The 22,616-nt window shown below is 36.6% G+C and overlaps 1 protein-coding gene across 2 annotated transcripts in view; it reads right to left on the bottom strand.

The window, feature by feature from the left end:
• Positions 1–1,945: 1,945 nt before the first annotated feature.
• NSMAF (neutral sphingomyelinase activation associated factor) overlaps positions 1,946–22,616 on the bottom strand; it is a 41,078-nt gene continuing 20,407 nt past the window's right edge. Inside the window, exons 12-31 of one of the 2 annotated variants that reach the window (XM_059836089.1) lie at positions 22,467–22,575; positions 19,956–20,132; positions 18,942–19,021; positions 17,429–17,519; positions 17,271–17,334; positions 17,100–17,151; positions 15,964–16,084; positions 15,536–15,667; positions 13,971–14,013; positions 13,364–13,527; positions 11,299–11,407; positions 9,833–9,891; positions 9,032–9,099; positions 7,321–7,388; positions 6,960–7,083; positions 6,114–6,197; positions 4,933–5,083; positions 4,438–4,540; positions 3,302–3,411; positions 1,946–2,301 (exon numbers count right to left, since the gene is read on the bottom strand). In XM_059836089.1, coding sequence (XP_059692072.1) covers positions 2,207–2,301; positions 3,302–3,411; positions 4,438–4,540; positions 4,933–5,083; positions 6,114–6,197; positions 6,960–7,083; positions 7,321–7,388; positions 9,032–9,099; positions 9,833–9,891; positions 11,299–11,407; positions 13,364–13,527; positions 13,971–14,013; positions 15,536–15,667; positions 15,964–16,084; positions 17,100–17,151; positions 17,271–17,334; positions 17,429–17,519; positions 18,942–19,021; positions 19,956–20,132; positions 22,467–22,575 — 2,004 coding nt within the window. In that variant the 3' untranslated portion in view covers positions 1,946–2,206. Of the gene's footprint in view, positions 2,302–3,301; positions 3,412–4,437; positions 4,541–4,932; positions 5,084–6,113; positions 6,198–6,959; positions 7,084–7,320; positions 7,389–9,031; positions 9,100–9,832; positions 9,892–11,298; positions 11,408–13,363; positions 13,528–13,970; positions 14,014–15,535; positions 15,668–15,963; positions 16,085–17,099; positions 17,152–17,270; positions 17,335–17,428; positions 17,520–18,941; positions 19,022–19,955; positions 20,133–22,466; positions 22,576–22,616 lie in introns of those variants that run through there. The other variant, XM_059836090.1, reaches the window with a different exon arrangement.

Here is a 22,616-nt window from a genome sequence, read left to right as displayed (position 1 = left end):
CCAGTTTTTACTTAGGAGCAGATGATTCAGCAGGACCCAGTTCTGTACTCAAACTTTAAAACTTATTTAAGCAAAGCTATTTTACCACATTACAGCTTGTTTGATGGGGTTTGGCCATCTAAACCTTGTGATTCCTACTAAGTACAAGTCTGGCTGAAACTTAAAAGTAAACTGAGACAAAAACAGGTTCAAGGAATAGACCCACAAAGGAACAATAATACAAACTTTTTTTTATCAGATAGCTGTAACTACAGAGGTGATCCACTGGAAATAATGTAGTACTTTAGTACAAGTACTTAGTGTTTTCCTTCTAGCTGTAGCATGTAGCAACCAGAAGAGAAAGAACTAATCAAAAACTCCTGTTTTCATGCAGAAACTAGCTTGTACTGAAAAGTAAGTGATTGTTAAATGTATGAACACAGATAAACTTATGATAAACCTAGTTAACAGGGTTAATTGATTTTCCCCCTCTTAAGCTAAGGCTGCTTTAGGCAATGAAACAGCTGGCTCAGGGCTCTGTTTTGTGAGTGTGCTTTACAGCAGAAAGCAAGCCTTGGATGCACTTAAGAGCTAGGCATTGTATGCATCCATATTCAACCAAAAGAAAGTTAAGGGTATTTTCTCTCTGAGGAAGCTTAAGTCAAAATTCAGGGGTCACAAACTTCAGAGTAATTTTCTTCTAGTTTAGATCAGTAGGAGGCTCTCTACTGAGAAAGGAGCACAGCTGTGCCCAAAATTTGGGTAAGACAGCATCAAGAAAACAAGTGTGAAGGGTTTGGTTTACTGTTGCTCAGGTAGTTCCTCTGTGATTTTCAAGCACAGTGGAGTATAACTTGAGTTGCAAAAATACAAAAATAGGTAGAACAAGTTACAGTGTAAAGTCTAAACTCAGGCTGGTACTGTAATGCAGAAAACATAAGCCTTGTGGGCCAGGGACAAAATACAATAGTGTAGAGGTAAACAAGCAGCGATAGGCATACTTAAAACAACATGTAAAAAGCTTTTAACCTAATCCAGCGATCACCTAAGACATCTCCAAGCAAATGTAGAATGGGGGTTTCTATGTCATCTTTGCCTCCACACAGATATATTTGGGAAATAAATATAACAAAAGGTAAAGAAACAGGGCAGACACCAAACATTTCTGCTGGTAACAGCAGGCATGCATGCTATGGCTTAATCTTTTGCCATATGTGCCTCTACCACACACACACACTCACTGATTACATAAAAATTCAGTTGTTTGCTAAGCCAAGTGAGTAATGCAGCTGAAATGCCTGTTTGCTTTAACATAATTCCATTACCTCATTGAACTTATTTTTCAAAGTCCACCATAATAATAAAATTGGGGGAATGAAAAAAGAGCCCCTAACCATAGAACAATTATTTTACAATGCTAAAGAAACAGCTGTGCCCTGAAATAGGTGTTAAGTGTCAAAACCAAGGCAGGATGTCTACAGCCAAAGGGCTGACTGAACATAAAGCTTGTCCTGGATACAGTATTAGGGAAGATTAGTATCAACCCATTCCATGTATATGTAACTGTTCTCTGTTAGGGGATCAATTTTATGCTTGGTTTCCTTTCAGGCTAATACATTAGTACTGGTTTTCAATAGGAAAAAGCACTACATAATAAGTTCTTAGTCTTCTCTCTGCCTTTGCAAATAACCACATTTGGAGACTAATAGTAGACCAGACTGAACACTTTTACTGCTAACGCAGTCTGAGCAGTGGTCAAAGTAGTATTTATACCATCACATGCATCTTCACTAGGATGAAAGGTTTACTACACAAGAGGTATATACATTATGTCATGAGACATAGTGCACTAAGTTGCAAGCATCCTTAAAGACTTAATGTAAATGCTTCTTTGAAACCAGTTCAAACAGCATGCTATGATGCATTCTATGTAAATCAAACAGTGACTGCAAGTTAAGAGCTCTTTAATTACAGAAAAATAGGTCTTTAATTTCATCTCAGATATCATTTTAGACAAGCATTTTCAGCATGATAGTCCATGAAAAACAAATGCACACACTACGGAGTTTAAGAGCTCTCAGTGAAGTCACCGTAACGTAGAAAGTTGTAGCTGAACAAAGCTTCCTATCTGGTTGAACTTCAGTAGCCATCATTGCACACAGTTAAGTTCCTTTAAAAGGTTTGGTTTAAAATAAGACTTCATTTACATGTCTGGAGGGAAAGGCACTTAATATTGCAGTTTCCAGAACATGATTTGTTTGTCTTCCCCTCCTGTAATAACACTGTTGCACTGTTCATTCATCCACATGGACATTACAGCACCTGGGGAAAATACCCAAACAAACAAGTAAATCCAAATGCAAGTAAAAGTGGTACTCAAAATGACGGAACAGATCTTTTTAAGAGAGTTTAGGATCATTTATCATTAGTTTGGGCTACATTGGTACCACATGTACCAAGAAGAATTTTAGTAAGCTTCTAAATGGCTGTTCCTATTCACAGCAATGATCTCATGCTACATTGCATCAGCAGACTTTGGGTACTAGAGGGACAATGTCAGCTGCAGTGTAGAATGTAGATGGCACACTGGCTAAAGGATTCATGGGGACAAGGGGAGGAGGTTTCTCTAGAAAGTGACATTTTTCACTCTGCCATTTGGACTTCTCATATTAAAAGTGTATTCGCATATGTCTAGAAGCCCACGTCTAAAGATCCCCCTAGCTACAGAATGATTTCTATACAGGTCAAGTTCCAGAGTACAAGCTTATAGTATGTAAGTTTGAAATAACTGTTCATGAAGGCAGCCTTAAAAAACAAACTGAATAAAACTGAGATAGTTTTTCTCCTTCACACATTTTGGTTGCTAACGTACTGAAGACGATACAGATATATTTAAGAAGCTTATAAATCCAATTCCCATCCAAAACAATTTCTCTAGTGAACTTTACTTAATTTGTTGTTAGACTCACAGTCTGGATGGACTTTGACAAAGTATACAATGCAGCCTATACTACACTTTATTAGGGTTATGAGGTAGAAAAATGTTGACTTTTGTGATGTTGTGTGAGTTAGAAAAATCCCAAGTCATTTGGACCAAAGTCACAAGACCTTTGGTCGGTCTCGTAAACAGCAATATTCCTTCATCATTACTAAACTTCCTAAGAGGCTCATGTGGACCTACTTTTCGTTCTGGTGTTCCAAGTAAAACTAACATCAACTACAGCCCACTGACTGAGCAGACAAGTCAAAATTTTCAATACTAACACAGCTGGAAAATAGGAATCTTCCATTCAATTTGAGAATCAGAATAGTTCAGGCATACCTGTATGTCCTTCGATTCGTTCAATAACTTTTCCTCCAAGAAGGTCCCAAATCAGTAATTCACCAGACTGACTTCCCGATAAGATGGTATTGCCATCCCATTTGAAGCACCTGAAAGTATGTCTGAAATCAGTTCACTTCAAACTTTTGTATAATGAGAGCCAAACATTTCCCAACTGACTAAGCCAAAAAGAATTGAAAATGGAGGTATGAAACTGAAGGAAACTCTACCCTTTAACAGTCTTTCTGGAAAGGTTATTCCCAAATTATTTTAAAGGGTCACGACCCAAACTTGCTTCTCTGACAGCCCTAGACCAAGCCAGACCTTCCCCTGGCAGAAGGATGAAGCATATTCCCATAACAGAAGAGGACCCAGTCAGCTGTACATGTGCATGTTACCCAAAGTGCTCTCATGAACCATCACTTTCACTTCTGTCACTTCATGTTCCTGAAACAATCACTTGAAGTGCAAAGAGGACTTTCAGGGAAATAACTGAAGAAAAAAAATATACATATGCATATACATATATATTTATGTATATACACACACAAGAAACCAACAAGTTTACTCCATGTATGGCTGCTATATTTTTACTGAGTAAAGCATTGAGTAAGAGAGCAAGCATTCCATCTGTTTACCTGATAAACCATAAAGAACTGTATGCATTTTGTTTTGTGAAAGAAGTGATCACTCTTTAATAGCCAATCTTTTCTTAGATTATAAAACCAAAAAGGAAGCATTGCAAAAAAAAAAAAAAGGAAAAAATAATCAAGATTATTGACAGAGATGATTTAAGTAAGAGAGTTGTCTCTGTGTTAGAAATTTCAGTAGCTCAGCTGCTGGAAGAGCTGGTTAGCTACAGCTCCCATCATCTTTTATGGACCTTAAAGTTCTTGTTGAAAAAAACACGAGTTATTTACTTAGATATTTGTTTGGTTTTGTCTCAGTTTGGAAAGCTTGATCATAATGCACACAACATGTTAGAATGCCAGCCTTTGCACTTTAAGAAGTAATTCAATAAAACAAAGTTGCCAGTATTACTGCCATTTCTATTCTGCTATCACCAACCATCAAGCATCTCCACAATTAACTAAATTGGCCACGCAGCTTCATAATCTGTATGTTCTCCAGATTACCTCTGTGGCTCATCAGCAGTTACAGAAGATATAAGCATTCCTGTTTGTACGTCTGTTACTTTAAAACAACAGTCCTCTCCTGTGCTGAGTAGATGTCTGCTGTCTGTACAAAAGAAAAAAAGCAAACAAAAGAAACCACAACAAAAAAAGCATGTTTAGACATTCAGTTGTAGTTACCAAAGCAGTCTGTGATAGCAGCATGTTGGATGTGACATTGCCTGACCTACTTACTTATAGATAATTTGCTCTAAATTGAGCCTCTAAGCAAGCAATGATAAAAATTGGTTTAGAGTCTAGACCACTGGTCTACATTCTAGTATGGCCTTGTGTACCATTAATAAATTCTTTATAATGGAGATGCATATGAATCCAAAACATCTCACCATGCCCCTTAAAGTAGTAATTTCAGTAACAAGGGTATATTACATGATATCAGGAATAAGATTCCCTTTGAAACTCCCAATAGTACATACTAAAAACTGAAATCCAACGTACCAGGACTAAAAGCAGCATCAAACACAGTCCCAGAATGACATGGCAACTGGTGCAACACTGTTGCTGTAGTAACATCCCAAACACTAATGGTACCCTCTTTGGTTCCAGATGCTAGTATAGTATTTGCAGCATTAAGGTTGATTGTATTTACCTAGGAAGTTAAATATCCCATGATTTTCTTATTCGTTCATGTGAGCCATCCTGAGACAGGTTTCAAACATACACAAAGCAAGCCCATTATCCATAAGATGATATTTTATTTACAAAAAGCTTTTACATCTAATTCTGCAACATCCTTAATTAAGTACAATTATTAAATATCCTGCTTACAAACAGATAAGGTCCCTTTGTTTATATTTTTAAATGCTTTTGCTTTGCAGAATCAGAAATGCAAATTGACATTTCAGACTACTTTTAGTACCCATACTCTCCATCTAAATGCAAGACTTTATCCTTAAGGGTAAAATTCTTTTTTACTTTTAAAGAACTTCTTAGCCATCAGTTGTTTCCAGTTGCCTTTGGTACAGTTCTTAAATGTTATCAGAACCTTTTCAGTATTTGCCTATGTTATGACGCGATAAACAACTATTAAGAAGGTTTAAAACACAGTAATTCTAAATATTCTACCAGAGTGACATTAGAGGCTATAAATAAAAGTGTGCAGTTACACATTGATGATTCACTGCACACAATGTGTTTATATATTTACAGTGAAATTCACTAATATATTTTATAGAATGCTAAACAACTCAGAGGAATTCTTTTTCATTTGCTTGCCTTTGGCAAAGATATATTAAGAAGAAGCTGTAACAATGAAAATCTTGAAAAAAAATTAGTCTGTTTTCAAAAACAAAGAAGTGAGCAAAAAACCCCAGTCCTCCCTGTCCCCGCTGGAACTTTGTGCGTACAAGCTGAGCAAGACAAATTAAGAAACTTCTGTTTATACTGTCGCTTCAGTTCCCAAGAGTGGACCTTTCAACCAGGAAAGCAGGGGACACTGGTGCAGGACACATCAGACAAAAAAACCAAAATGAAACAAAAGACCCCTACACACACACTTCCCAAAACAACACACCCCCTCAGCCCCCAAACCCAATCCTTGTGCTTGATCTTGATCTTTGATTTTAATGAGCAATTAATTTTCATATTTTGAGATACTATATCTCTATCCACATACTTACACTAACATCGTGTTCTAACTCTGCAAGCAGTTCAAAGTAGTGTTTTTTATTGCTCAAGGTCTCTCCAGGAACACAGTGCCACACCTACAACACAGATATTTCAGTTTGCTCAAGGAAGCGTTAGTATAACTCTGGATGAGTTTCTTCAGTACTGAATTCTCATATTACAAGGAAGGCTGCTTGTGTTAACTGTGGGCCTTGGCTACGTGGCAGAATACAGCAACAACAAATGGCATCTGAACTCATTTACCCTAAGCGGAGCCACGCGCTAAACATGACTATGCTGATTCCAGATAGCTTACAGAACCTTACCTAAGTACAGGTGTATCATTGCACTGAATGTACACTTACCAAAAAGCCATACGCAGAAGGCTTAAGGCTTTGGGAAATTCTTTCCTGTCTCTAACTTCTAAATTATCTTTCCACCTAACTTTAGGCAAGCTCTTTAGATTAGCAAGTTCCTGGCCCACTTAGCTGAAGAACATAAGCTACAAAACTATTAAACTTAAAGCATTGTAGAAGCCTATTCCACTCAGCAAACAGAATCACCAGCCAAGGTCACAAAACATTCCAGTTCCTCCAACAAATACAGTTTGCCTCCAAAAATCCCCACATTTAGAGTAAGTTGGAATGAATGAAATTTCTTTGAAGTAACACTTTAGTTTTGAAACAGAGTTGAGATAAAGCTAAATGAAGAAGACATTCGAGAAACAAACTTACTATGATACTAGCTAAGTTATTATTCTAGTACAACAGGTACATCCACTCCAAAGTATTTGGCTGGCTGAATATTACAAACTGCTAGCTATAAATAGTTATTGAAGTATAACAAACCCATATACAAACCTTCACAGTGGAATCCCAAGATGCAGAATATAAACGCCCATCATGCCAACAGATCTTACTGACTGCATCATCATGTCCCATTAAGATGTCTTGCTGTCTTCCAAATGCAATTGAATAAAAATATCTAACAGTAAAAGTTTATAAAAGCATTAACTCTTTGTAAAACTTAAAATGTTTTTTTCTAAATAGATGAAAGTAACTTTGCTTCTACAGTTTGTAACAGAAAGCTACTGGAAAAAAAAGTAGAAATACAGACACTGCATTTTAAAAATGAATTTCTGTATCATTATCTAAAACCATAAACATAATGACCAAGGCACTCAATGTAATTCAATAAAGTCAATAGGAAGTAAATACACACATATGATTGTCCCATGATGAACTTATGACAGTGGTATCTCCTGGTAAGATTAGACAAGATGACAAAGCCTGTAAGAAAAATTAAAAAAAACAAAAAGAAAAAAAAAGTAGTGTTCAATTTCTGACCCCAAATCAAACAGAAGTACATTAACATGCTTCTGGAGAACAAGAAGCATTTTAATCTTCTGTACACCCAACATACAAGCTTTCTATGAACACTTATGAAGAAAAACCTTACAGTTTGGACACTGAACAGCAAGAATACTTAATCCCTGGTAAATATAAAGGTAGCACTGAAGTTCAGAAACACATGCAGAACTGATGGATCTCCTTTTTCAAAATGCTGGTATTTCAAGGACATGGTATGTAATTCCTCACTCAGGAGAAACTGGGTCAGCTCTTCATCTTGTAAGCTACTGTCAATTCTAGATGCAAACAGCTAACAGAAATTAAAAATGAAAGTTTCCTTTGATGTTTGTTCTCCATGACAGCTACTTACCAGCTCAGGTCTTTCAAACAACAAACATAACTATCTAATTCCTACTAATCTCAACAAGAAACATGCTTTACAGTCAGCTGCTCAGTTACATTACCATCATTGGAAGCAGCAAGGAAAAAGAGTCAGCCCAGTGCTTCTACTAGTATCACTACTGGCCATGTTTTAAGATCTGTTCTTAAAAAGACTGCTGCTTCTAGCATTGCTGCAACAGATCAGCACTAAAACTACAGAGAGTAGAAGAATAAAAAAAAAAAGAGTATACAAAGCCTCCTCATGAAAAACTGACTTTTGGCTTAGGATTCAGCAAAGAACTCTTTTTACAGTGCAAAAAAGCAACATTCCTATGTTTGCCTTGGCTAAAGCATTAGGAATTGCTGTATATAGATTCACCTGCTAGTGTGTTCCATGGCAGGCCATAAGATCCTTCTTGATCCTGCAATTTACTTGGTGACCTCTTAGAGCACACTATGGCTTCTGTCTGGGCAACCCATTTACCTCTTTTGTTCCCTCTAGAGACGATGGTACAGAGAAGGCTGATATATCCTAGTGTCTTACCTCAATAAAGGACTCTGAACATGACAATTGGGAGTGAACCTCTATGACCCAGGTCTGGCCACAGTGCTCAAGCACAGAAAATCAAATACAGAATCACTTTCCAAGTTCTGGTTTAGAAGCAGGGGGAAAATGTTGTTCAGAGGTTGCTGAGATCACTGCTCATTGAGGAAAGATGGCTCAAATTCACCCAGCATAGATTCCACCCCCTATGCTTGGTTTTTCTCTGCTGGCTTACTCACAGCCTTCAAACACTTGGGAGCAATAAGGCAATGCTGGATGTGAGCACACAGATGGAATTTAAGCTTTGTGATTCTGGTCCCAGTGGCAGTTCAAGATTGTTCAGGAAGACTCCTGTGCTCATGCCAAACTATCTTTGTCTACCACAAGCCCTTCCCTTGATAGCAGGGCAACTCAGAACAGAGCTAGCACAGAAGTAAAGTGCAACCATTTAACACTCCCTTCCCGCATTCGCAGAACGCACTCTGTCTCCCCAGAGGCCTGACAGAGAGTCTCAATTCACTCCACTAAATTATTCATACACAATACAATTGAGTAGGCAGGGGAAGAAAAGAGGCATTGATGTATGCTAACAGCCATTTCTGTGAGTAGCTTTCAGAAGATTCCCAATGATCTCCGTTTTATTTTGATGGCAACTTACCATGTTTGAAAAGGACACACTTCTCTGAATTGTTTTTGATTCTTTGGAAAACATCTTCAGAGTTGAATCTGGGGATAACGGACAAAAGAGAAAGAAAATAAAAGGACTGTTTATATTATAGAAGCTAGTAATTTTGCTCCTGTTTGAATACTCAAATATCTTACTATGAAAAGCAGGTATATGTTTCTCAAAGACTGTGAGAAACTCTTTATAAAGCTTGTGACTTGAGCCTGGAACTAGCCTGTTTTGCACCAGTTACAGATGGACTCCCTCATACCCAAACTCTAAGAGAACTCTGGCATCTAAAGGGAGAAATTACCACCTTCCCAAGCCTAGATATAGATAATATTGAAATCCTTGAGTCAAAGTGATCTAAAACTTAACAAATTAATGTACTTAAGCTATTTAATTACAGAAAACATGTATTTAACTTATTTTCTATAATAGGTGACTTGCAAAGGTGACAATCCAAAAGCCAAACAGAAGTAGCTTTACATATGTAATACTGAAATTCTCTCAAACAGTAAGAAGGAATTGAGCATGAAACGAAAACAAGAATCTTGCATTTGGCAGAATATTAGGGCCACTCCTTTCATGACTGTAAAAAAAACCAGAACTCAATGATTCCAGAAATATGCCATTTAATGTTGTCTTCATTTTGCTCTCCATGAAGATATTAATGGGATTCAATCCTAACTACATTTTAGAGTTTGATGTTATTTTGTTCACAAAACATTATTTGGTCTTACAACCTGCATTTACACTGCAGGTTCTAGTAAATACATCTGCAATAATACTTACCCTGGGATGTAGTGAAAACAGAAGACCCATTGCAAGTGACGGCTATTCCAGTAACTGGCCTGTTTAATACAAGTAAGCTTATAGGTGATTTCATAGGTTTTGAAACTTAACCACCATACTGTAAATTGATTACAGTTGAAATTTGTTATTTGATAAGAGCTAAAACATTCAAGGAGATTAAAAGCACTACAGTGGTGTGTTATATGCCTACAAACAAAAATATACCTTGATACACCATGTGAAACACCAGTACAAGTTCTCCACATTGTTCTTCAAGAACTTCATCCTCATCAGAAAGGACATGCCCATGTGAGAGGATAAATAGTTTCACATTCAGTCTTCCCAATTTGGGATTAGCTACAAAAAGAGTCAGGAACCTGCCTACAAGCAGATACTGAATACCTCAAGTGCCAGGAAACAGAACTTGCAACTTTTCTCCTCAAATTTGACATTGGCAAAGTCACTATAGTCTAGAAATTTAGACATATAGCTTATGTCAGGGAGTTAGTTGTTCAGAAGCACCGAGCATTCTGCACAGCCAAATTTCTGTTATACAGAAATGCTTCTATTTTTTTCTCAGCAGTCTTCAAAAAAAAAAACAAACCAAAAAAACCAAACAAAACACAAAAAACCCCAAACAAACAAAAAAAATCAGAAGCTGAAATTCAAGTCAGGATTTCCCTAACCCTAACAACCTGACAACAGAGGCCCTTTCTCACTACAAATATTACCTTGTTTTCTGGAAAAGAGAATGTTTCTTTTCTACGCTGGGTTACGGTCACCAAGAAAGCAGTTGCACTCAAGGTAGTAAGAAATCCTCCTCCTAGTCCAGCCACTAGGACAAAAGGATGGGCCAAAGGAAAACCTGTTCTTTAAAACATAGCTGCTGTTGTTCATTGTTAGGTATTTTCAAAGTTCACCTGAAGTGCCCCTGCTGACTCAGGGCTCCCTAGGAATCCCTCAGAACAGTAGTTTGGTACTTGGATTAACTGAAAACACGTATAGCTGGAGCCTTGGCAAGCTGCTCATACAGCAGCAGCTCGAGGTGTAAGTAGTTGAACTTAAGTGATTTAACCTTTCAAATCAAATGGGATGAAAAAGAGGTTAGGTCCTCTTCGGGTTATAAATAAATGGAAGTCTTTATCTGGCTGCTGCTATCACAGTTTTAGAGAAAGGTAATCAATATCTGCTTCAAGTACTAAAATGATAATGAACTTAGCTCTAGACGTGTCTAAGGAACAAAAAAAAAAAAGAATTAAAAAAAAAAAAATCAAGCTGACAAATACCTTTTCTGGATTGATAAGCCATCATATACTCAAACTCATCTTGTGTAATCAAATCAATAAGCTGTTTCACAAAGACAAGCATTTACCTTAAACCCTAACCCATCATTCAGGTTGACGTGCAGATACCCCACCCAATTTAATAAATAATTTTGACTGTGAAAAGAAAAGAATAGTACCTACTCTTTGTGAATTCTATATTGCTCATCCAATTTTAGTTTGGCAATATTGTTCCAAGCAAGTGTTATACTTTCTTCTGTCAAATCTTCAAATGATTCTTCGTTTGGAGAAACTGCAATAAAATGCCACAATAAAGTTTCATCACAAATAGAAAATAAAAAGATAGATTTCAAATAACTAGGTAGCTGAAGTTGCAAACATAAATATAAGAGTACAGAAATCATGCAAAGCTCTAGGAATAAGAACTTTTGGCTAATGCAGAGAGTGACAAGGTCACTAACTTTTTTCCAAATCTCTTCCTGAATGCATAGGCTTACAGAGTCAAAAATATGATTTTAGTCCCAAAACCAGAGCTTTTAAACTGGAGACTTTACAGAATATATTTCCAAAATGGAAAAACCAAAAACTTTTCTGCAGAGATGTTTTGGTGTTCCACTGAGATGTCCAGAGCTTTCCAAATGGAAAAGTACCAGGAAAACCATCTACTGCTAAAATACATCATGTGCTTTTATTATTCTATTGCATTCTGTTAGGAATGTCACAACTTCATTTCACTGCACCGTTGCAAAAGTTAAGAGATAAAAAAATGCAACAAAATTGAGACAATTAGATGTCAATGGCTATACAAAAGGCCAAACGCAACACAAACTGTTGATCTGTGAATTAATGATTTTGGCAGCATACCACCATATCTATTTAACACATGAACATTATTATCACCATATATAACTTTAAAAGCCACTCTTGCCATTTGGATGCTCCACGTTGCCATGCTAAGTAGCACTCATCTTCACTTCTCTGCTTAAAAACGAAAGCCATCAAAAGGTAAGTGAATTGAAGACAACCGAGAAAAATCTTTCCATATGATACCTGGGCTGAAGATTTAATCCGATTCATAGTAGACCACTATACATATGATGAGGACCATAGCATCTTAGTTTCAGAAAAATGGTCTAAGTTCCACATTGAACAGAAACCTGTTACGGTATTACATATCATAGAATCATAGAATACCAGGTTGGAAGGGACCTCAAGGATCATCCGGTCCAACCTTTCTTGGCAAAAGCACTGTCTAGACAAGACAGCCCAGCACCCTGTCCAGCTGAATCTTGAAAGTATCCAATGTTGGGAATCCACCACTTCCCTGGGGAGATTATTCCAATGGCTGATTGTTCTCATTGTGAAAAATTTTCCTTGTGTCTAATCGGAATCTCCCCAGGTGTAACTTGTACCCATTACCCCTTGTCTTTTCTATGTGACTCCTTGTAAAAAAGAAAGTTTCCATCTTCTTTGCAGCCACCCTTTAAATACTGGAACATTGCGATAAGGTCTCCCCTAAGCCTTCTTTTCTCAAGGCTGAACAAACCCAGTTCTCTCAGCCTTTCCTGATATGGCAGGCTTCCCAGTCCTTTGATCATCTTTGTGGCCCTTCTCGGGGCCCTCTCCAGCCTGTCCGCGTCTTTTGTGTGTATATATACATACATACAGATACATACATACCTACCCATCTCCTTTTCTTGAAGAAAGTTATTTAATCAACATTGTCCCTACAGTATATAGGGAAAACAAAGTAATTTCTTTACAGATTTTCATTCAAGTCATGGAAAAGGAAAAAAATTCGGGTGTTTAATTTAAGTTCTTAGGGTTTATTTAGACCAAGCCAACTGATCACCCCAAAGACATCCCTGTTCAAAAACTGAATAAATCTTTACATCATTTAGAATGCCTGCAGATATGGTCACTGAAGCTGCTGTCGTATCAGCTTGATTTTGAAGTGTCATGAAAGGCCAGGGGTGCTAGCCCTCCCACAGCTTCAAAAGCAGAGGTTGAGCAGTCCCAGAGGAGACCACTGGGACAGAAGGCAAAAATGCAGGACAATGCCCGTATTTTCAAATTTGAAACTGGCCTTGTCAGTTTTTCTTTAACAGTTAGTTCACGGATTTATTTTGAGTTGGCTTACAGGGAAAGTGGCCAAGAGACCTGTATAATGAGATCCTGTGGGAGAATGATACAGAACTTCTCTAATTACAAATCCGTTACATCGTCAGTGTATCTGTCATACATTTACCTGGAGACTCAGTTATGGAAACACTGTGACTAGATGTTCGAGACAAGCTTTTCAACTTCGGTATTATCCTTCGGGGATGAGGAATTGTAAACAACTGTTTTGGCGTCTGTCCAAACTCCAAGATTTGTGTCAGCAGAGCTACTTTTTCATTGGGGTCCATAATACTTTACAAAAACAAGATATTTAATTAAGCCAAGTAGGCAAGTCCTTTTTTTCCTCCCCTCCCCTGAAAGCATGGGCCTGCACGTGCAGTTACTACAGCACTACAGGCCATCACAAATTCTTACAGAACTGATTTACCACAGATGTGATGGACAGTCATACGACAGCTTCATAATTTTGTTTATGTACGATGACAGTATGCTTGTCAATTAAAAAAATAAAGCAAATTTCATGAAAGCCAGAAGAAATGTTCAAGTAACAATCTTTCAATGTATGCTAAAAATGACAAGCTGATGGTCGTTCTCTGCATATTTGGGAGTATAAAATGGAAGAGCTACACCATTCACGCACAGAGCACTTTCACAGCCTGCAGAGAACCTGGAGGCATACTGAGAAATTTAACTATCATCTGCTTTAATAAAAACATTTGGTTCTTGTTAATTACCTGTTTAAATCCACTCCTCCTTCATAAGTTAATGGGTGAAACACTGGAAAAAAAGTAAGTTTATTTGTACAATGTAGGTATACAAGGCTCATTTTCTTTGTCTTGCATACCTACTATAAAAAAGTTGTATTTTTTACTCAACTTGGTTATATTTAAGCAACTAAGCTATTTCAGCAGGCTATAGAGTTTGAGATCTTGTGTTTTAATCCTGGGTTTCTTACTTGAAAAAAAGTTTAGGATTTCTAAGAGACTCAGAGAAAGTTTCAAAAGAAGAAATCAGTCCTTTCATAAAGGAAGGACGACTTATTTAAGCTTCATTAAATACCTCTCCCCCCCTGCCAATAAAGAAAGGGGAAAAAAAAGCAAAATTGCATAACTGGATCTCCAGTTATTTTCTAGACAAGTAACAAAATGTAGTAAAGAATGATCATAAAGGTCTACTTATTCACTTGTTCATTTGTTATAAGCATAGCAGTTACACAGTGAATTACTTTAGGGCCTCTGCATATGAATACTTACTTTATATTTTGACATACGTTCATTGATACACAGACCCTTTCTGTCTCTCTTATTTACTCAAGTGTCTGCAATTCATTACGCTAATAAAAGTCCACATTGCAGCAGAAGCACATTGTGCATAAAAAGTCCTTTCATTTGAGAGATAAAATACAGGTGCCATAATTTAAATTCCAATTTGCTGTATTCAAAGCCTCTGGCACATTGCAACTGACACTTATGGTCACAGTATGATTGGATGCCAAACCCTGCAAACCTAAAATATAGCCAGTCATGATTTAAGGATGTGTGGGGAAGCGTATTATAAAAAACCCAACAACAAACAACAGAAAATACAACAAAAAAACCCACCACAAAACAAATCACATTATCTTATCCTGGAAGTAGGAAACACTGACTACCAAAATGAAGAGTTGCTTTTTCCTTCCCTCCCCACTGTTTGTAGGAAGGTTGTCTTTTTAAACTTAGTTTGCACTTAACAAGACAGAGTATCTCAATATTGTCTATTACTTGTAAACCTTCAAAAGGATCAGGGCTTCTGAAATAAACACCTGCATACTTTTTCCTTCATTCTTGCTCCTAAAGAGCTATAACCCACTAGCCCCTTTTTTCCCTTGCCAATTTCTCTCAGAAGGAGGGGGAAAAATTGCGTTAAAATTCTCAGACTGCAATTACAGTGTAGGAAAGTTAAACACATGTTTGTGTAGAGACCCTACAGACTTCCATTTTTAATTGGGAAACACTAATTCCATGCTACATTGCCACACTGTGCTGTGCGAGCAAATAACAACAATGCTGTAGAATCTTCTTGCCTACCATCTTAAGTACATCTTCAAAGCTGCAGATCACCATGAAGGCAATAGATTTTACTAGATAAGACACTATTTCCAGTAATGAAGAACTGCATTTTCTTTATGGATCAAGCATTCAAAGCAGAGTTATGAACTCTCAAAACAAATCAAGTATTACAAATATGCTGTTATTTACCATTCCTGCATAATTAAAGCTTTTTTTTTTTTTTTTGCTATTTCTATGGAGTTTATATTTACCATTGTGAGCTGCAACTGCTTCGCTTCCTTTCTGCTTGTAGCCAAATATTATGTCAATCCATTCATGAAGATGTTCTGATACATACTGACTTTCTAAAGCCTCTTGGCTCTTCTGAAGAAAGTCATCAGGACCTGGTAAAAGAAAGGTTATTTAAAGGCAGAAGATATCCCATTCATTATTGGTATCCATCTCCGTTGCTCTTCCTTCTTGAAAAAACAACCAAACAAAAAAAAAAACCAACCCCAACACCCACACCAAACCTCAAATTTGCTATAAAAATTAAAACACAATTATTAATGTCAATATTTTGAAGCAAAAATTCCTTTAGAAGAAAATAAAATGGGCATTTTTGAGAGAAGAACCACCATCCCAGGAATCTAGATAACCCTGAATTAATTCATTATACAAAAAGTTTCACTGTTATTACCTGATGCCCAAGGGGGAAGCTCTACATCTTCAACCATCTTTCCACCCTGTCTTTTTCCCAAGTCCAACTTCAAACTGTTTACTAGAAAACTAGAATCATTTTCATAAAATTCTGGAATCAACTGGAAGACAGGAAAAAAAAAAGTTTGAGATTAGCTTAGCTTTGATCACTTAAGTAGAATACAGTCAGTAAAAACTGAAAGTTATCAAAGTTCATATGTCAAGCCCTAAAGTTGTGTAGTAATTTTTCCAGGCTTCCTTCTCTGTCAGTAAAGCAGCACTGGAAGCTTCCTCCCATTATCCTTTCAACTACTTTTAGGCTTCTGGACTATCGACAAGGCAATTCTCTGAGCTAAATTCGGAGTGGCATAAATATTTTTAAACATGTAACATGTGACATATGAATCCATAATATCTAAGAGTATCTTCAGAACTCTCATTGCAGAGCTACCTTCTCATTTTTAAGAAATCAGGTAAGCGTCAAGTCAAAAATCTAGACTAAAACTAGAATGATGACAAAAGTTTGAGAGCCTAAGTCAATTACTTGAAGACCACCATAGCTAACCATCAACTACGGACTTTTTTTTTTTCCCCCAAAAAAGTATCACTATATTAAAGTCCTTTATAAAAGAAACATTATTTAACAGCACCCACTATCTGATAGTTAATCGTTCTCAACATATTCTGTAAGTTATGGTTTCTATAAGGCTCAAAAAACTACGATAAAACTTCTATAGTTTAACCTCTCCAGATGTACTGTTGTAATACAGCCAAATCCTTACATGATTCTAGCTGATGACATATAAAATTGCATCTTTTCAGCCTTAATCCACTCTGGTAATTTCCACTTACTCCAATAACATTCACAATGACATTTCTGTTAAACTAAAAGCCAGAAAGCAGACACAGACAAGCAATCATGGAATTACAGAGAAGGACAAAGTTAAAGGTTTCATAAAATGCAGTCAACAGCTTTAAAAAACCCCACACAACCAAAATCCACAAACAACAAAACAAAAAAACAACAAAACACACACCACCAGCACTCCAAAACTCTCAAATCAACAGATGACATCTAAGAACAGAAAGATTAGCACAAATACCAAGAAGGACTTGAATCGTTTTCCAGCCATTTACCTCTTTGAAATCTGTTGCACCATCCAAACAGTTTTTCCAGGTTTCTGCAAGACTAGATAAAACATATCAATCACACATTTGTTAAAAAAATATTTTCTAAGGCTTTGCACTCCCTTGATGCATATTTGAAAACAAAACCAACCTAGTTATATAGACAAAATGTAAACAAACCTGTTGAACATTCTGTCAGCGTGATCAAACTTTCCATTCTGCAGACAGAGCATGTATTCTGGAGCTAAGGAGAAAGAAAAAAAATCATCAGCTTGCTCCATACCTTGTCCACTTTGGAGGCAACTGTCTGCTCAGAAAGCATGTAAAAGCTGTCTTACCAACTCTAACAAGATAAAACAAAACATAACCCGGAGATGAATAATGGCTCCCATACATGAACTTAGGCTCTGGCATTTCCTGATAACGTGTCTGCAACATATGAAGAAGAAAGAGAGGTCTGTTTAAGATCAGCACTCCTGCTTTCCTTCAATATTGAACACATACACACTATTTTTTATTTTTTTTAAGACAGATTAGGACCAGCCTCATTTTTTTTTTTTCTAATGATAAAACAAACTCTAAGTTCTAATAACCATGCAGCTTTAATCAGATCAGTAAATCAATAAGGCAAAAAAGTGGTTATAACTTATCACCCAGAAATATCAGGTTTTCAGCTTTTTTTTCTTCTCTCACTTTCACACGTAACTGCAGTGACTCAGCTTGAAAGGAGTGCAAACAAAAGACTTCCTTTTTGTCTTTCACATGGAGTTTAATGAGAGTATGGAAGAACATATTGACCTAATTCAGCCTGGAGGATTCCCTCCTGTATTAAACTCCTACGCGTTATCCTAAAACCTATCATAATCCAAATAAAATTACTTTTGCTGCAATAAGTATGAAGCAGCTAACAGTTTGAGGAAATAGTCAGATCTTAGAAAGAAAACGTTATTTACTGTTATTGAAAGCATAATATTGATCATGTTCTTACCCTCCACAACCTTAGGAAGCTTTATGATTTTGAAATATTTGATCGTTTTTGTCAATATGATGTCATTAGTCTGGCAGTATTTTTTTTTCTAATGCTTCATTAAGAACTAATAAAAGGTTCCAAAACATTAAATATAGTTATGTTCTGTAAATGATTTTGGAATAATCAACTTACCATAGGAGACTGATTTTATACAAAGAATTAAAAGCCAAGAAACTGAGGACCTTCTAAGCCTGTAACTATGTGTTTGACTACTTATGAAAAGAAAGCCTGCCTACTTTGAGAAACGCAAAAAGTTTGTGCACTGTTATCTGCATGTGGAAGTTTCAGGTTGATGCTCTGATCTCCATGGATTCAGATTTCCTCCCTTTGAAGTACTCTCCCTCAAATTCAGCATTTTTCTTAAATGGAACTCCTGAAGATTTCTACTACTTTGTCTTGTTTAATTCGTACACGTCTTTTAAATTACGCATTTAAATCCATTGGTCTTGAAGTTTTATATTTCCATATATGTTTATGGCATTTCAGTGCTGCCATACAAATGCAGTTACAATAGTTAAACGGATTTGGGGATTTTATTTTAAAAGTGAGGTAAAACATCTAAAAGCATATACCTATGAAATGGTAGTAAGAGAGAGGAAACAGATTCAAATCATTTTAAATTAGTACTGACAAAATCACTACTGATGATATCAAGCTGAAAATAAATGTGGTATGTTTATAGGTAAGTTTGCTTCTGATAAGGTTTATAGTTAGTTTTAGATATCTACATAATTCCCAAAGCTTGCTTGACAAAGCTCCTTTTATTGCCAATACGTACAAGGCCCAAAATGTGCAGTACATAAAAGTCAAGACATACATACCAATAATCTATCCAGCCTTTCCTTATTCAGGGCACCAATTGGTTTACTAAGGTCACGGAATGTTTCAGGCTTTGTCAGATCTAAAAAACATAGTTAGACTCTATGCATTGATTCTACTAGACAGGAATGACCTCTAATCAATATTTAAAATATATAAAAAACCCCAAACAGCAACAAAGACGGAAAACCACACAGACCCCCTCCAGTAATTTTCCCTGCTCCCTAACTGCAAAAGAATAAAGTCTTATTGTAAATGGCTATTCATCTTCTTCCTTCCAAGTAGACGTAATCTCATACCTCTTGCTTAAGAGCTAGTAGTTACATATACATGACAGCTATTTTAACTAACTTCACCTAGTCAATACAGGTCCTGCTACCTGAGGCATAAAAGCAGCTGTTATCATCATCTTCCTACTCATTAACTATTCTGTCAAGCTACAGTTAAGTTCCACCAAGCAATCAGATTGGAGTGTTCGAGCAGGCGCTGATGAATACCATGAGATTCCCCTACTCTACTCCTTGTAGAGGGACACAATCCTCAAAAGGACAAGCTTCCAAGACAAATTCCACAAAGACCCTTAATCAAGGGGCCTATTTAGGCACAAGCCTTGTTAGCCTCTTCCTTTCAACTTGCAATGCTAAGAACTGTAAAAGAACACCTGGATTCTATACATTTCAATGCATCCAACTTTTTCCACAAAAAGCCATTTTACTGGTTCTTTTGCATTTATTAGAATCACAGAAAGTGTTTGAATGCTCAGTACCGCAGATTTTCAAAGTGACCAAGCAGATGCTTGGTACATACTCTGCATGTGAAGAGTTAAATATTTAACAGAAAAAGGTGAAGTATTTTGTCTGCTGAACTCCAAACTAAGGGTAAGCGTGCAAGAAAACATTTAAGATCATTAATGCCAGCTTCACTTTGAGGTACCATGAACTTTACGCAGTATAAACCCCCTCGAGACATTTCGGGTTGGACATGATGCACTAACATGTCTTTTCATATACACATACCTAATACTGAACTAGAGTAGTCTGCTATAATCCAGGGAAACACAGGATACTGGGAGAGATCATTGCAGCTTCTATCAGCCAGATTGTTGAGATGAAGAAGATACTGGTAATTTGATATATGTCCTAGCTGCCATTGCAACATATAACTTTCAGCTGTATGCTCTGTAATATGATTTTCTAAAATAAAAGAAAACATTAAGAGTTGTGAGGTTTGGAGTTCCACCCCCAAATTACACTGTGATTAACATTATGCAAGGTACTATAAAATAATTAAGGGCATAGTTGTTTAAAAGAACGAGTCAGAATTAAGTGGTAACTTCATGTTTCAATAGCTACGATACTTTATACATTTTTTTAAGATCTGTTCAAACAGGCCTCAACAACACAAAATTACGCAGGAGCGCTGAACCAAACATAGAAACAATGGGTGGGAAAGAACTTGAATGTTTATCGAGGTATAGAAAAATATTTGCAGACCGTGAACAGCTCTCTTGGCAATCAGGTAACCTTCAAGATTTCAAATTTCTAGAAGTAGTTCTGCTAGAGTCAAGAAAAACATTAAATCTATTTTCCTACTGGACAACTAAGGATGCCCACTAACAATGACTTATGGAAAGAGTCATATATGTATGTAAATAGGATTCAGTTTCAGAACCACTGAAACAGATTGACTAGAGGAAGATAAAACTTGACCACCACTCAAGAAAGTAGAAATTACATACCTGGAGCTTCTGTTTGAAACACTACGCAGGGGCTCAAGAAATTAAAAACTGCACTACTCTCTACTCAATAGCTATAATACAAAGGTATGCTGCTGGACAACAAAATGACCTGGGAATATTGATTTCATTCTGTCCCTCCACCTTAAAATGAAATCAAAGAGGTTTTTTGTTATCTTAGTCTGTCCTGTGTGTGGCAGGTTTATCAAGCGAAATGGTGGGGCAAGGGTAGTTTTGCACTTTTTTTTTTTTTTAATTGTTCCTTCCATTGATTCAGTTTACAGCACCTTGGCAAGTGCCTGAAATAGCAGAATTGAAGAACTGAAACCACGGCACGATGGCAAGAAACTGTCCAATCAGCCTCCTCATCAAGTAATCACAGGGAAACCACATCCTTGCCATATGAAGCATTATACGGCACACTTCTGCATGCTTGTTTTAATGTATCTGTGCTACAGGCTGCTCTTCCTCCTACTTACAAGTCTTTAAATACCTTTTACCACCATTTGCTGCTGACGGCTACAACACAAAGCTAAAGAATTAGGACTTCTCTGGAAAATCAAATTATCTAAATACTATCACTACAATTATTAACTAGAAGGAAATTAATTCAGATTAGGATATGGCGGGCCTCTATTTTAGCTCAGCATAGGCTGGAAAAACATATTCCAACCCTCCTTTCACCTTAGTACCTTAAATTCTACAAGTAAAAAGTGTTAGCACCTTCACAAAGAGGATCTTCTGCTGTCAGAGACAGCTACTGAGGTGCTACAAACACCTTTAGAGAAAGGGCTCGCCCTTTTTTTATTTCTAAGCTCCAACAACAACATCATCATCTTCATCTGCACCTTGAAATTTCATCTTTGAAAGTTATCCAGAAAACAAAGTCTGAAGCAGGGGAAGTGATCGTTCCTTTGTGGCCTTTCCACTTTGCTTTGTGAAGTGGGGAAAACGTCAACTGATATTTAGGCAAATTCATTAAAACAGAACTCGAGCTCTGGTACAATAACAAAATACTACAAAATTTACATAAACACTTTTATTATTGACAGTAAACATGAGTTTCAATGTTTCAGCAGCATTACAGAAAAACTATTAGCTTTTTCTCCTCGTTTTTCGAGGACACACACTAGCCTTTTAGAAAGTTTCTGTTCATGATCTGCAAAAGATATGTATAACTTTCTAGGAATTAATGCATACAAGTTTTAATAGAAATGAGAATTTAACTGTTTCAGAACAGTAATTGTCATCAACCACTGTTAAGACTAAGAAAATTCAGGTATTTATGTGTGCAGTAGAAATCCATCCATTACAGGAACTTTCTCAATAGGATTTTTACTTGGGACTTAACCAGGGGACAGAGGGATCTACCCACAAGTCAGTCTGTATTCTTTCAGCAAAATACAGTTTAGTTGAGTGGATCTTATTTACCCCTTGATTTGAAGATAAAGGGTTTTGTGAGTTTGTGAGTTTGTTTCCTTTATTTGTTTGGTGTTTTTTTTTTTTTTTTGGGGGGTGGTGTTAAATGACAGTGCATATCAAGTTGAAAATCAAATGAATTAGTTTCACCTTAATGCTATCTCAGTTTCCATACTCAGTTCTTCAAACACAAATAGAATATACGCAACTACACGACATTAATTCTGAACTTTGCTTACTTCTATCAAAAATTTTTAGGGCTAATACATCTGTTCATTCTTTCCATTCTTCCCACAAATCAGCAGAGCAAAACCCAGACAAATTTCCCCTCACAAGATTCTATGGACTACATTAATAAATAAATACTGCTAACCTATATATGTTGCAATAAGGAAATAGAGCTCATCTCGATCTTGATAGTTGTAGAATTTCAAGTAGATGTCAGAACATAAATCATTTTCTGTACAAAATACTTCAAGACCCTTAGAAGTTAAAGGGGAGAAAAAGTAAATGACAGCAATTA

This window comes from Gavia stellata, chromosome 3 (assembly GCF_030936135.1).
Source record: "Gavia stellata isolate bGavSte3 chromosome 3, bGavSte3.hap2, whole genome shotgun sequence".
In the NCBI taxonomy this organism is placed as follows: Eukaryota; Metazoa; Chordata; class Aves; order Gaviiformes; family Gaviidae; genus Gavia; species Gavia stellata.
Note: the sequence above shows the minus strand (reverse complement) of the source record. Positions and strands in the feature narration are given on the sequence as shown.